The sequence below is a fragment of the Giraffa tippelskirchi genome, chromosome 13, assembly GCF_054371585.1.
Source record: "Giraffa tippelskirchi isolate mGirTip1 chromosome 13, T2T-mGirTip1v1.2.pri, whole genome shotgun sequence".
NCBI lineage: Eukaryota > Metazoa > Chordata > Mammalia > Artiodactyla > Giraffidae > Giraffa > Giraffa tippelskirchi.
The window spans coordinates 76,257,823-76,274,341 of record NC_137287.1 but is presented as its reverse complement, the minus strand read 5'-3'; the positions used below and the strand labels follow the sequence as shown (position 1 = coordinate 76,274,341).

The 16,519-nt window shown below is 38.0% G+C and overlaps 1 protein-coding gene across 8 annotated transcripts in view; it reads right to left on the bottom strand.

Annotated features, from left to right (window-relative positions):
- CACNB2 (calcium voltage-gated channel auxiliary subunit beta 2) overlaps positions 1-16,519 on the bottom strand; it is a 418,069-nt gene that overhangs the window by 196,687 nt on the left and 204,863 nt on the right. The window contains exon 1 of one of the 8 annotated variants that reach the window (XM_081553771.1): positions 8,131-8,630. The exons of the other annotated variants lie outside the window; for them this stretch is intronic. Within the exon in view, the coding sequence (XP_081409897.1) occupies positions 8,131-8,181 (51 nt within the window). The 5' untranslated portion in view covers positions 8,182-8,630. Of the gene's footprint in view, positions 1-8,130; positions 8,631-16,519 lie in introns of those variants that run through there. 8 annotated transcript variants of the gene reach the window in all.

Sequence of the window (16,519 nt, the reverse complement as noted above, 5' to 3'; positions counted from 1 at the left end):
AAGAAAATAAAAAGACCCGAGGTTAAAATACTTGACTGAATACATACTGATGTTGAAAGTACATTCTTTAAACAATGGCTAGGGCTTCAAAAGAAAGACAAAACTAATAAACAGCTGTTCTGAGACGTTTTAAGAATTTTGTATCACTGCTGACGGGCTGTCAGAGGCTCTCATGTTGAGCAGATGGAGAGATAAGAATGATGACTTTAATTTTATAGGTGATAAAGTGAGCTTAGAGATGTAAATCAACTGCTCCCAAACCAAGAAACCAGAGTTAACCATCAAGAATAATCTTGTTCTTCTCATTTCAGTGTATTGAGCTTCCCATTGCATTCTCAAATCGAAGCCGTTTTCTGTTTTTGAGTAACTAAGAAGATTAGGAGACCCAGGATGGTACAACACTAACTTTGTAAAGCAGGCATTGGTATCAGAGTGTGGGGAACCTTCTGGACTGTGGCAGATCTATTTTGCATACTGATTGTGCAATAAGGATCTTAGATACGATTAAAGGGATCAGATTTTTCTCTTTTCTGATGTCTCAAATGCCACTAACAGGTAACAAAGCTGCTACATAATTGGACTGAGATTTAAAGGCATGTAAGTAGCCTAGTAGGCTACAGTCCATGGGGTCATAGTAGTACGACACGGCTGAGCAACTGACAAAACTATAATTCAAAAAGATCCATGCACCCATATGTTCATAGCAGCACTATTCACAATAGCCAAGTCATGGAAACAACCTAAATGTCCATCAACAGATGAATGAATAAAGATATGGTATTTTATATATATATATATATATATAAAATATAAAGGAATACTGCTCAGCCATAAAACGAATGAAATAATGCCATTTGCAGCAACAGGGATGCAACTAGAGATGATTATACTAAGTGAAATAAGTCAGAAAGAAATGTCATATGATATCACTTATATACGGAATTTAAAATATGACACAAATGAACCTAGGTATGAAACACAAACAGACTCACACACCCAGAGAACAGACTTGGGGTTGGCGAGGGTAGGTCGGCAAGATGGAGTAGAAGATTGGGGTTAGTAGATGTAAGCTTTTATACATAGAATGGATAAACAACAAGGTCCTACTGTATAGCACAGGGAACTATATAACTATATTCAATATCCTGGGATAAACCATAAAGGAAAAGAATATAAAAAAACAATGTATACATGTGTATAGCTGAATCACTTTGTTGTAGGGCAGAAATTAATACAACATTATAAATCAACTATACCTCAAGAAAAATATAAAGACATGTAAGTAATTTTTGTGAGGTTCACAAAGAACATCAGATAATATTAAGGTCAAGATGAAGGCATGTCCCTTACCAGGAAAGAGTATAGAGAATTTCAGTTCTCCAACCCTAGGGGAGAGGGAGAGACAAGCCCTGAATGACCACTGGAAGGAGGAGCCAAGCAGGAAACTAAAAGGGTGCAGGGTCCAGAGTCATGACAGCCCTGATGTGCAAACACAGAACACAAAGGGCACTGCTTACCACCCAGTTTTAGGAGGACATTAGCTGCTGCAGCTGCTGCCTGATGATGCACCCTGAGAAGAACTCATGCTGAGAAAAAGGATGAGGCCCCGTGTGCTTTGGAAAAACAGGCCCCTTAGATAGTTAGATGTATGGGGCTTCCCTGGTGGCTCAGATGGTAAAGAATCTGCCTGAATGCAAGAGACCAGGTTTGATCCTGGGATTAGGAAGATCCCCTGGAGGAGGAAATGGCAATCCACTCCAGTAATCTTGCCTAGGAAATCCCATAGACAGAGGTTCGATCTCTGGGTTGGGAAGTTCCCCTGGAGGTGGAAATGGCAAACCATTCCAGTATCCTTGCCTGAGAAATCCCATGAACAGAGGAGCCTGGCAGGCTACAGTCCATGGGGTCACAAAGAGTCGGACACGACTGATTGACTAACACACACGTATTTCAGGAAGAATTTTATTGAACACAGATTCTCGCATCTTCCCATACAGAGTAAAGTGCTAAAGTCATTAACTGGAGATCCCCGTTCTTTGTGACCAGAAGTAATCTTTTACCAAGATGTATACTTAACTGCTTGCATCCTCAAGCCAAAAATCATATAGAAACCAGCTTCTCCCGTATCTCTTCAGAGTAGTTTCCTCAGAGCTACTGAGAAGCTGTCTCCCAAGCTATAGTTCTCAGTAAGGGCCCCAAATAAAACCTGAACTCACAACTCTTATGTTGTGCATTTTTCTCTAAGTCAACAAAATCAACAACAACTTGACAATCTATTGGACTTGCTGTCCTGAATGCAAAATCTATGACCCTCAAGGTGAGACAGAATACACTTTTCATATGAACTACAACTTGAGTCAGATGTTGTCATATTCTTATTTGTATATTAGTTGTTGACCTCTGCACAGAATAAGATATCTGAATAAAGTCAAAAGCTTTGTATTCTATTTTCCAAAATGAAGTTTTAACCCTTTGACTGGCCTAGTGTCAATTTCTAATCAAATTAATACTCTATTGCCTGGCACTAATGTACCCTTCAGTGATATGAGGAGGGTCTCACAATATAAATATCCAATTAGCTTTTATGAAAGGAAATATTTTGATAGGTGAGACTGGGTAGGGAAAAACTAACAGTTTATTCTTTACAGAGCTAGTCTTACTATGTAACAAATAAAATTGATACTGCAATCTAAACACAGGAAATCTAATAAAATAATTTACACAGAGAGGCAAAGAATATACAAATTTCTGATTAATATATATCTTTGCTAGTTAATCTCCTAAACAGACATTAAAGTGATATGCTATATAATTATTTACATTTGAGGGCAATTATTAACACCTAACGTGGGGTGTATGGTGGCAAAATTAGCATATTAATAATATTATGCTTTCACTGTCGACTGATATAATCATTTTGAAAAGAATGATTATAGCCAGAGACATAAGAACATTCAAACCCACTCACTGTGCAAATAATTCCACATCTGAGAATTTATCTCAGAGAAGTTATTTGCTGAAAACCATATGCTCAAAATTGGTGTGACAGATTTATTTATCTAAAAAAGAGAAATTATGGAATTAGCTAAAATTAACTAACAATAATTGACCACTCTATTTGGAAGAGTTAAGGCATTAATAAATTCACACAATGCCGTATCATTATGTGATTAAAAAATGATTACAGGTACTTCCCTGGTGGTCCAGTGGCTGAGAATCCACCTTCCAATGCAAGGGATGTGGGTTCAACCCCTGGTTGGGGAGCTAAGATCCCACAAGTCGCTAGGCTGCATACTGAAACTAGACAGACACATGTGCCGCAACTAGACCAAACTCATGGGACCCAGTGCAGTGGCCCCCCATCCGAAAAATGATTACAAAATACAGCTGAAGGCAAAAGGCAGAATCCTGCAGTCTGCGCACTGTAGCTCCAACTAAAAAAGTATGTATGCCTGTGGAAAAGGAATGGGATGTGATTTGCCAGAAGAAAAATATTTGACCCAAAGCAGTGAGATTCTGGTGTGTTCCTATGCACATTTCCTTTAAGATTTCTTCTATTTTTAATTCTAATAACTTCTAATTACTTTGACATGGAAAGCTCTCTTTCAAGGGTTTTTGGTTTTAACAATAAAAGTAACAGGGCAAATCTCTTTAGGATTGCAGAAAATTTTTATTTTCACACATTGTTTTATGGGGGTAAGATGCGATCAAACATCCTGGCATCTCTAGGTGTCAAACCATACATTCTTGTGTTCATCCTTAAAACCGGGGGAGGGGGGTTTCCCAACCCCAGGCCAGGGATTGGTACTTGCTTGTTAGGAACCAGGCTGCACAGCAGGAGATGAGCAGCAGGCAAGTGAGTGAAACTCCTCTGTATTTACAGCTGCTTCCCGTCGCTCATATTACCTCCTGAGCTCTGCCTCCTATCAGATCAGTGCAATGCAAAGAAATAGAGGAAAACAATAGAATGGGAAAGACTAGAGATCTCTTCAAGAAAATTAGATTCTCATAGGAGCTCAAACTCGACTGCGAACTGTGCATGTGAGGGAGCTAGGTCGCATGCTCCTTACGAGAATCAATCCCAAACCATCGCATCCTCTTCCCCCAAAGTCCATGGAAAAATTCTCTTCCATGAAACCAGTCCCTGGTTTCCTTCAGCAGTCCCTGAGGACTGCTGCTTTAAAGAATCCTTACAAATACTAGCCTCCAAGACTTTCTGACATTACACATCCATTTAAATACAAATTATACCTGAAAAATGGTGCAGAAATCTGTACCCTTAGATCGCTGTTAGTTTTATAATATATGGGAATACGAGGGCCCTTTTCCCCCCCCTCAAAAGTGCTTAACAGTATAAAGGTAAATAAAAAGATAAAGTGAAAGTTCAAAAATTATGTGACTTCTTAGAATATTTATCCTTCAATATATTTTTTTATTCTCATGGGCTTATTTCCATTCAGGAGCTCTGGTTATTGACCCATTTGGAAGTTGAGCATCACTTGGAGAATCTTCCAATGCTAGGAGATATTGACATATATTATACATAGACTCAAATATATGCATATAGTTTGGGAGGGTTTATACTTAGCCTCTTAGTCCCCTGGTACTGGATCCACTTAGGAGTCTCATTTCACAGGGTTGTTATTTACTTTAATCTTTCTGTCTTTCTTCTAATATGTAAACAAGAAACAACTCATAACTTTCCCTTGCTGACTCCCTGATATCATAGTTTGGGATCTCAGAGCTAAATTCTTTTATTATTAGCCATTGAAGAAAATGTAGGTGAGTATGTGCATTCCCTTAATAAGGGCAGGTGCTATGCTAAATAGTTTATATGTACTGGGATTAAAAAAATCTTACAAATATCTAGAAACACAGATATTATTATACCTTTTTTTTTTTTTTTTTACAGATAATGAAACCAAGGCTCAGAGAAGATAAAAAAAAAACTTGCCACATCACAGAGTTATTAAGGGGATACTGTAGTATCCAAAGTCAGGTCTCACTGTATACAAACACTTGCTCTTTTTCATTTTAATCCTTCTAATTTATTTTTATGTTACAATGGAATTGAGTTGATGAACAATGTTATATTAGTTTTAGGTGTTCAGTAAAGTGAATAACTTATACACATATATATCCCCACTCTTTTTTAGATTCTTTTCTCATGTATGTCATTACAGACTATTGAGCAGAGTTCCAAACACTTGCTCTTCATCACAGTCAGATAAAGCTGAAATCATGGGTAACAGAACTAAATGAATGGAAAGACCTGTACAAATCTGAGAGACCATTTTTATTTGGAGGAAGGAAAGGAGACAGAGGGAGCGACTATCTTGGTCTAAAAATAATGGCACATGTTGCTGTCATAAAGGATATCAGGTTAAGGAAACTGACAATGCAATAATACCAGAATTCATAAAGAGATAAGAAGTATACTTAATACTAGTCAGAGGTATATTTTTTTTGCCCCTGGCAATGAAAAAGTAATTACCTCTGCCAAACTGCATTGGTTTACTCATTTTATTTTAATGCAAGGTAAGTATTAAATGTATAATTTCCAAATGTGCTTTTTTATGCATCTAGGGTTTGCAGTGACTTCAGAATGTACAAGTAATATAAAAACTGAAATCATACTTGACTAGAACAAAAATAAAGGCCACAGAGCTTATTCAACATCCTAAAAATTATTATATAATACATATACATATATATATATTTAAAAGTCCTCTCCCATTATTTTATTGTATGAATTGAAAGAAAAGTTTCTGTCATTGGGGAACTTTGGGAATGACTAGATGAAAGTGTTAAATGGGAACAGAATAAAGTCTTTATTTATTCAAGTTTTGTTTAGTTGCTAAGTCATGTGCAACTCTTTGCTACCCCATGTTCTGTAGCCCACCAGTCTCCTCTGTCCATGGGATTTCCCAGGCAAGAATAATGGACTGGGTTGCCATTTCCCTCTCCAGGGGATCCTACTGACCCAGGGAGACCCAGGGATCAAATCCGCGTCTCCTGCTATGGCAGGCAGATTCTTTACCGCTGAGCCACCTGGGAAGATCTTATCAAGTATAGTTGACTTAAAATACTATACTAGTTTCAGGTGTACAACACAGTGATTCAATATATTTATATATTACACACCATACAAAGTTATTATAAAATATTGACTAAATTCCCTGTGCTATTATATCCCTGTGACTTATTTATTTTATAACTAGAAGTTAGTACCTCTTAATCCTCTAAAGTCTTTGTAAAGATTTATTTTAAATCTTTAACCATTAAAACAAAAACCCATGTATTTATCAGCCCTATTCAAACACAAGTGTTAGTTAAAATGAGGAGTGACTAGGCACTAGGAAATAAAACTCTATGATTGGGAGAGAGGAGGCATATTAAAAGGGCAAACATGCTTGTGCAGATTTTCCATAAGACTTCAAGATAGAGATGAAATTAACTAACAGATAAATTATTCAAGTAATTATTCTAGCATCACATAGACTGACATTCCAATTTTAAAAACTATAATGTTTTTTGCACCCAATTTCATGGATGAAAATATTCAAAATGATCAGTGGAATAAATCTGGCAGTTTTGATGCTTGGCAATTTGGGTTATAGATTATAATTTTTTGAATTTATAACAGAATTCCTTGGCAGAAACTACTACTTTAGCAGCTTTGAGTATCTGATGATGTTCGTAAAAAGCAGGCAAGTTTTGGAAAATGATGATTCCAGATGTCTTTCAAAACAAACAGGTATTGAATGATCTGAATTAAATGTGGGTGGCACCTGAAAAACTCAAATACATGTGAAGTATCCAAAACCTAGAAATCCTTTATAATTAGTGTATACACTGCCAGCCATGTCAGAGCCTAAGAAATATAACTGAAGTGTACAAAGTCTAATGAGAGCCAACACAAGTAAGGAAAACTGTGTCTCTGGAAAATTTCAAGTGAAATACATTTTATATATACATATATGTATATAATGGATAAACAACAAGGTCTACTGTATAGCAGAGGGAACTATATTCAGTAACCTGTGATAAACCATAATGGAAAAGCATATGAAAAAGAATGTGTGTGTGTGTGTGTGTGTGTATCTATATATAAAACTGGCTTGGCTCTAAAGCAGAAATTAACACAACACTGCAAATCAGCTATATGTCACTAAAATAAATTTTTAAAAATAAAATGAAACATAATAAAAGATTACTGAAGTCCAGTAGGTTAAGCAAAGCATCTTACTGCCTGTGCTACACTTCTGTATGCTCCAACCCAAAACAAATTATTTTCAAACTACAGGTATTTCTTTGCAAGTATTTTTTTTCCCCTCCGTGAAATTAAATATAGCACAGGTTGGCACAATTAGAAACAAAAGCGGTAACCTGGAAAGAATTTTTCGACAAGCTGTACCTCATTGATTCTACAATGATATTTTCGTGACCTGTTGCACGGATATCTGTAACCTTATGAATTTTACACGATACAATTCACATTTGGGTTCTAGAATTATTTACTTATTTTCCCAAAGTCTTCCCAGGAAGGGGACTAGTAATGCTCTTTACTTTAAAGGTTCTAAACTAAATCCAAAGACCCAAACATCACATCCCTGTGAGGTAAAGCTCTCTGCTTAAGTATTTTAAACATTAGACTCTCATTTTTGAATTTCATTACATAAAAAAAAAACTTTTAATGTGACAAACGGCAATCAAATCTTAAATTGCAACCACATACGATGTCACATTATTCTGATTTACATAGAAAAGCCTCAGAAACAGCTCAGTGGCTGGGCTGTCCCTGAAGCGACAAGTGACTGCCTACAGCTGGAAAAAGCATTTTCATTTTCCACCAAATTTCTCCGTCTCCCTCTCTCTCTCTTCCCAGCCACTAAATCGATCTCACTAAGATACACTTTTTACAACCAAATTCCAGTCTTACTGGCTTCCACTCCATGGACACTGATGTAGTCGCACAGTGAATGCCAACATTTCTGGCTAGATAAGAAAAGCTTTGAAAAAGCGAAGCCACCGAGTGATTTTTGCTTGAGTTCCTCCACAAGGCGGTACATCCCTGTTTTCCTGCAACCACACCGTGCATCTGGCCTGCCTCCCTGCCCACAAGCTTACCCCAGGAAGAAGGCACTTAGTTTGAGGAGACATGAGGCGTCTGTCAAACATAGCAGCCCAGCTCCAAGTGGGCCCAGCTCTCCAGAGGACTTCACAGGAGCAAGAACTCAGTAACAAAGCTCCGGGCAGCCAAGTCTTGTTTTGCTGACCAGCATTGCAACAGCTTTCCTTTTTCCTCGCTGGCTTGGGGGGTGTGCTGTCTTGGCCAGGGTGACTTTCGAAAGTTCCTCAGATTACAACAGTGCTTTCTGTTCCAGAACCACTTAGGGAGCCAGAGGAGTCCATCAGAGTCAATTAACTAACGCAAGTGGGAGGGCCTTTTTCTTCTCTGAAAGACGTCAGCTGGCTTGGAATTGAGAAGCCTGCAAACTTGTGAAAGCCAAGTCATGTTTCATGAAGATCAGATGCACGCCTTCAGGCAGCCCTGTTCGAATCGGCACTTAGACAACTGTCTTCACTAGAGAACTACAGGTTGCAAAACTGTTTCCCTTCAAGGAAATGAGTGGAACTGAAGAGAGTCTGGAGTAAAAGTGAGGAACATTCTACTTCTGTCCAATGAAGAAATATTTCCTCTCTTCCCACCTCAGAAAGTGGTATCTTCCTTTTGATTTTTTTTTTTTTTTAACATGGACCATTTTTAAAGTCTACTGAATTTGTTACACCACTGCTTCTGTTGTTTATCTTCTGTTTTTTTGGCCATGAGGCATGTGGGATCTTAGTTTCCTGACCAGGGGTCAAACCCTCGTCTCCAGCATTGGAAGGCTAAGTCTTAACTACTGGACCGCCAGGGAAGTCCTGGTATCTTCCTTTTGTGGTTACCTTTCACAATCTCAATGTGTATGAAAAATATAATTTTTTTTTTCACAGTCAAGTAAGTATCACTTGGATACATTCAGTTTCAATTTGAAAACTTTCATCAAAAGATTTCTTTCAAAAGTGAAATCGTAACCACAATACACTAAGAACATTTACAAAGCATGCAACAAAGGGTTACCAGCCAGAAAACAGAAAGAACTCCTGTAAGTCAATAAATAAAATACCCACAACCTTAAAAAATATGGGGAAAAAAAACCATGAAGAGATAAATCATTAAAGAGAAAATCCTAATGGCTAATAAACGCGATAAAATGCTTGACTTCACTATTAATCGGGAGTACAAATTAAATTCACAATTTATCATTTCATACTCAGTAGAGTGGAAACATTTAACATATCTTAAAATTCCAGATCTTGGACAGGATGTCGAGCAGTGGTTGGCAAATTATGACCAGGTTCCAAATTTATCCAGCTGTCTGTTTTGCATAACCCACATGCTAAGCCTGTGTTTTATATTTTTAAATGGTTCAAGAAAATCAAAAGAAGAATTGTATTTGGGGGCACGTGAAAATGATACAAAGTTCAAATTCCAGTGTCCTTAAGTAAAGTTTATTAGAACATCGTCAGGCTCATCCACTTATGAACTGTCCGTGGCTGATTTTGCGTGACAACAGCCGAGCTGGTAGCTGGGACAGAGACCATGTAGCTCACCAAGGCTTAAAGCGTTCCTACTAAGGGGACTTCCCTGGTGGTCCAGTGGCTAAGATTCCATGCTCCCAATGCAGAGAGTATGGGTCTGATAACTGGTTAGGGAACTAGATCCCACATGCTGCCACTAAGAACTCGCATGTTGCAACTAAGACTGGCACAACCAAATAAATTAATTTTTAAAAAAGCTTTCCTATTCAGTCCTTCACAGAGTTTTGCCAATTCCTGATGCAGAGCCACCAGACTTGAATGCATTGTTGGTGTGAGTATAAATTGGTACAGTCATGTAAGAGACTTAGTAGAATGTCATAGGAGGTAGATGTGTAGGCCCACTAACAGGCACTCCATTCCTCAATATGCACCCAGAGAAATGCTCACACAAGTACACAGGGAGATGTAGGTACAGAATGTCCCTAGCAACACAGGCGTTATAGCAAAAACTGGAAACCAACCTCAATGTGTCTCAAGAGGAAAGAGGGTTAACACAGTTGTAGACGGTATTCAGCACTAAAAGTGACTGAATTCTAAGGACACGGATCACTCTCCACAAACACAAGGTGGAGAGAAAAGAGCAAGTTGCAGGACCTTAATACCTTAAGAACCTGTGATGTGATTTGTACAGGGTTTGAAAATATGCAAAAATACCATTACTTGGGTTGGCCAAAAAACTCATTTGGGTTTTTCTATAAGATGTTACCAAAAAACCCAAGTGAACTTTTTGGCCAACCTAATACATTATGGATAAGCTACAAATATAAAGATAAATATGAAAATAAGTACCAAACCCTGAAGAGTGGTTCCATCTGGACAGAAGGACATTTGGAGGGTTAACGGGGGGAGGGGCAGCTCTATGAGTGATATTTTCTCTCTTAAACTAGGTTGGATCTACCCCACTGGTCATTATATTGCTGTCTACATTATTTTGTATTCTGAAAAAGTTCATAATAAAGAAATGAATTAGGAAAAAGAGTGAAAAGAATCATAATACAACAAGGGCCAGATTATTACAGAGACATTAAAATCATCGATAGGACAGGATATGATCTTTGTTAGTAAGGAAAAGATAAAAAATAGCCTGATATTTTTTTCACATTAACCACTCCACTATTAAAAATATTTAGGAAAAATGTTGAAAGCTGGGGACTTCCCCATTGGTCCAGTGGTTAAGAATCCTTCTTCCAATGCAGGGGACCTGGGTTCTATTTCTGGTCCAAGAACTAAAATCCCACATGCTGTGGGGCAACTAAGCTGGAATGCCACAACTAGAGAACTCACCCACGGCAACGAAGACTCAGCGCGGCCAAAATTAAAAAAATGAAAGATGTAAGGGAACATATGAATTCTATTTATAGTGACTGCATCTGGTTAGTGGTTTTGAGCATGGTTATTTTCTCTCCTTTTTAAAAAATTAGTATTTTTAAAACTTTCTATAATACATTTTTATTACTTTTCCAACCTTAAAAAAAAGTTTTAAGTATTTAACAGGCAACCAAGGATTATCTAACTTTCTAGGGAAATTAGAAACTTTAGTAGTTACTATGGATTGGGATATTTTATGTCTCTGTAAGGACAGATATTAACATGTAGGAAACTGACAGAAATGCAAATGAACTTGTACAGAAGTGAATTTGTCTACTGCTAATGATTTCTGCATAAAAGATAAACACCTCAAATTTTTATTTCTTTGCCCTGCACAGCATTAACCAGTTTTGTATCTAATTTAACAATCTTAGCCCAGTATTTTTTCTTTCAATAGCTATAAGTACTCTGTCTCTCCCATAATCCTTTAAATGGCCTTTACTGTCCTGCTGGTTCCCTCAATGAATTTCAAAAGCACTGTCAGCTCATATTCATTCTCTATTTGTTTGAGAGAAACAATCTAAAATTTTTTGGAAATTATACTTCGACACCAGTTTTCAATTTGAAACAGTTTCTTGTCTGACAGTGGCAAACACGATGGCTTGCTTTCCAAATCTGGCCCCACATTAGTATATCATGCCGCTAAAATGCCACCACAATGGAAAAATATTTAATGAATATTGATGCCAGGCAAGCAAAAGACAAGTGGCATTTGAATAAGAGGAAGGAAAGGTATGGAAATTCTGAATGAGGCATACAAGGATTTCAAAGCCGTTCTAAGCACTGATAAACTTTCTAAAACTAGGCAGCAGTATTTTCTTATAGCATTCTTTTCACACACTTGGGTTTCTTTTTCTTGCTTTCAAAATGAGATTGAGGGGCATTTTCTTGTAATCTCTGGGAAGAGGATGAAGAGAAAAACTGAGGAAGAGCGATTAGGGAAGAAGTTTAAGCGTCAATGACAAATAGACTGTTGAGAATGAAGAAACAGACCTGGGGATAATTAAGGCAAAAATTAACAGGAGTCACTGAGAATTTCTTTGGTTATAATGCATTTTCATTGTTGGGTACTGGAAAATAAAAAAGGAACCAAAAAATAAAAACACCACCACCACACCATCCTTGCCACCCCTCAGGTTCCCAATCTTTGAAAAGGAGCTAAGACTTCAAAAGATAATGTTCAGGATTACATAAAACGTTGAGTCTGTACCTGACATAATCAGAAATGCAAAATAAATATTTGTTTTTCTTACTATAACTCAATGGTTCTCAACTGGGAGTGATTTCACCCCCCAGGGGACGTTTAGCAATGACTAAGAAACATTTTTTACTGCCACATGGAGGGTGGGTGGATGGAAGCCAAGGATGTGATAATGCCCGGGTCACCCCCAACAACAAAGATTTATCCAGCTCAATGTGGCAATGGTGCTGAGTTTGAGTAACTTGAAGGTGCCCTCTGCATCAATGCCATGGATGGGAAGGACTTTAAATTATAACCCAAGACGTGATGTGAGATTCCATTCATATTGTCAGGTTGCCGAAATGTGGGGGGAGGGACAGGAGAAGAGACTGCTGTGTGTGCGGTAGCTCCGGAACAGCTCCTGGAAGCTCAGCCAAGTGCCTGGTTATTCTATGAGAGGAGCCCCCAGAGATGACTGAAGTTGCTTGGTGTCAGATTTCAGATGGAAGGCCCTGAAGATTCTGCAGCCCTAACTGGCACGCACACCCCTAATACTGTGCCTTCCAGTCTCCTTCCACCGCACCGCCAACTTGACCTCCAAGTCTTTGCTACACTGTGAAAAATGCTTAATGAAAATGACATTTTAACCAGAGAACTCCTCGAGTGCTATTTTTATAACTAAAGAGGCAGCTTTCTAGTCTGCCAAGAGAAGGGTTCTTTTTATTGCTGTATTTGTATTCCCAATTGTTACTGCCTGTCTACGTAAACAGAAAAGCCTTGGAGGATGGCTTCGGTTGCACCAAATCCTCATTCTGAGACAACTTTCCCATGTGTTGTTTTAAACTTTAAAACAGCAGAAGACCTTTCTGGATGAGGAGGTAGTGGCCAAAGGATAAATATGTTTTGTTGCCAGGAGACAAAAAAAAAAAAAATACAGAATTCTAGAGGTCACATATTTCAAATGGCCACTGCAGACTTCAAAGTCCAGACTGTTTACCTAACCAGCAAGGATTGAGAAAAAAAAAATTCCCTTGATCACACCCCAGTTTAGAGTTTATGCCTTCAATAGTATTGTCTTTGATTACAAAAGGCCATGATATGTGTACAAATATGGATAATTATGGCATGCATTAACCAGACAGTGAATCATAACAGCAAAACAAATCTCTACCATGTGTGGATACTCTAAGCATCACATGTGTTTTTTGTAAATAACAGCCAAACACATGGTTTTTTCAAGAAGTAAAAATAGGAAACAATTCCAAATGTCATAGTAAACAAAAACTGAAAAACAAAAATAAGAAAAGTCACATCCACAACTGAGTTTTCCTTCCATCTAAGTTGCTACTAATAAATTTTTAAAAATATGTATTGGAATATAGTTGTGTTACTAATAAATTTTAATTTTTTTTTAAACTTCATGGGACAATTCTAACAGAGCTATTGGTTACTGACAGAGAAGAATGTAAGCAAGAGCAAAGCAATTTTGTTCCAAAACTATACTATTTAACCCAAATAGTGGTACTATTGAATTTCCTTCTTCAGATTTTATTCTTCTAAGTCCCAATTCATATAAATGCCAATAAAAGGAAAATCTTCATTTAAATCAGAGCCACTCAAATAAAGGCCCCCTCTTTTTATTTCATAAAAAATTTAGCAGTGAGAACTCACCTGGCTTCTTACCCCTTTTTCTCCTTGATAAAATAGCTGTCCTTTTTCCATATCGTACACTTTATCACTAGTTAAGAATTTACACTGGCTAAACAACTTCCTTTTAGAGATGTGTTAATTTCAAACATATGACAACCAACTGACTACAAAAACTGAAAGGGACTCTCTCCTGCAGCACCCATCTTCCTTTTTGCCTGGTGACTAGATAAGATATACTTGAAAATATCCTTGAGTATTGTTATTAATGAGAAGCCCCAGTAACTGTAAATCAAAGCTGCCATTTTGAACAATTCTAGGAATAATGGAAGGGAAGAGGGTGTTTTGAGGGCCCTCTGACCTCTTTATACACTCATGGGTCTGTTCCATTGTAAATTTGACCTTGAAAATGTGTAGTTTGTAATTTTTTGGTACCTGCAATCTGCAGTTAATATTGTAAAACTCTCTTTCCATTAAATGTCTTTCCATGGTTAAAGATGAAAGAAAAGCTGCTGGCGTTATTTACAATAGCCAAGGCATGGCAGCAACATAAGTGCCTATCAACAGGGGAATGGATAAAGATGTGATATGTATATAGAATGGAATATTACTCAGCCATTAAAAAGTATGAAATAATGCCATGTGCAGCACATAGATGGACTTGGAGGGTATTATCCTAAGTTAAGTGAGACAACAAAAGACAAGTATTATATGATCTCAGTTATATGTGGAATACAAGAAATACAAAAAATTAGTGATACAACACAAAAGAAGCAGACCAAGAGATACGAAAAAAAAAGAGTGGTTACCAGTGGTGGAGCATAACAGGGGTGAGGGAGCTGGAGGTACAAACTACTGGGTGTAAGACAGGCTCAAAGACGTATTGTACAACATGAGGAATACAGCCAATATTTTATAATACTTACAAATGGAAATTAGCCTTTAAAATGTATAAAAATTAAAATAAATTAAACAGGAAAAAAGAAAAATAGCTAAAGAAAAATGGCTATAGTAGTTGAGTGGATCTATGTAAGTCAATGTATTATATTTAATGTTTCAATATTTCCCCTCAATACAACTGTCATTGTATTATTTGCTGTGAGGTGTGTCCTGGGGGATTAGGAAGGTTACATTACATGTTGGTTTTTTTCCCTACTGTTTTGAGATACCCCCTCTGGTCTCATTTCCCAATCCTCTTTCCCCAGCCCTTCTTTGTCTTGCTATCGTAAGGATTTTCCCCCTGAAATTTCCACTTCTCACCTGTGTTGAAGGAATGATTACTTCCCACTCCTGGAACCCCTTCTCTCAGTTTCTGTGAGGTGTGGTCCAAAATATTCAAGCCTCTGAGTTCCAGGCTCTTGGAATGATGCCAACTAGACACCTCCCCATGTTGATGAGTCTTTTCAAGAGTCTTACGTGCTTCTAAAAGAACTACTGATTCTTCCCCTACATGGGCAGTCTTGCACATTAGGATGAAAAGAACCCGGAGCCCCTCCTGTGATCCAGACCAAAAACTCATCAGCGAGTCCTGTCTACCCTGGCGGCCAATCTTCGTCTCTTGACTTCCTTAGAGAGAGAACCCCTGACTCATGGCAGAGTTGCAGTCTGATCCCCAGATAGAAGCCAAAGTGGTCTTTTTTTTTAAAGCATGGATTTGCTTCTCTCATTCTGCTGCTTAAAAGTCTCCTAGTAGCTTCTCATTGCAACTGATAAAACCATAGTGTGCATGGCCTGGTGAGAACTGGCTTCTGGCCACATCCCTGTCCTCAGGGCCCCTCACTCTGCCCTTTCCTTGCCACGCTGCTGCCACCCTGGACTTCTGTCCACAGACCACGCCAAGCACGTGCCTGTGTCAGGGCTCTGCACTCGCTCTGCAGCTGCTCAGAAAGCTTTCCCTGTTGACATGAGCCTGGCTGCCTCTGTCTTACATCACTCAAGTCTCACTTCAAAACTCATCTCTTCGAAGAAGTCCCCAGCCTCTGGGACTGAGGTGCAACTGCTAACTATCACTTTACCCTATTTGATTTTCTTTAGAGCAATTGCAATAGTTGAGGGCATCTTATACAATGATTTTTTACACCATGTTGGCCTTCGCACTGGGATAAGGGTAGAATTTATAGCTCATCAACCATGCTAATTTCAGCTTTAATGTCCCCACCATGAACACGCTCTCTTATTGCTGTTAGAGTCACCACCCGGTCCACAGTCCAGTAAAACCTGGATTTACAGTCAGGAAAGTGAAGAGTACACTAGACTCAGAGCCAGGAGAACTGAGTTCCCACTCTGCTGCCACAAACTGACTGGTTAGGTAACTTGCTGTACAAGAGCCTCAGAATTTTTCAACGCAAAAAGAAGTTGTTCAACTAGTCACTCAAATTAGAGGTTAATCACTTTGTCCCACTGTTAACAATTCTTAAACTATTATTCTAGTAAACATGTTCAGTGAAAAAGTCTTTATGTAATACTCTCAGAGCTGCTAATGATAATCTCTAGGGCATTCACAATAGGATAAAAAAATTAGTTGGAATAACTAGTATTTGATTGGTTAATTTAATTTTCATCTAGTTTTTATTTAAACGAAAGCTGTTGCCATTTTCAATAGTCATGTATGGATGTGAGAGTTGGACCCTAAAGAAGGCTGAGCGTTGAAGAATTGATGCTTTTGAACTGTGGTGTTGG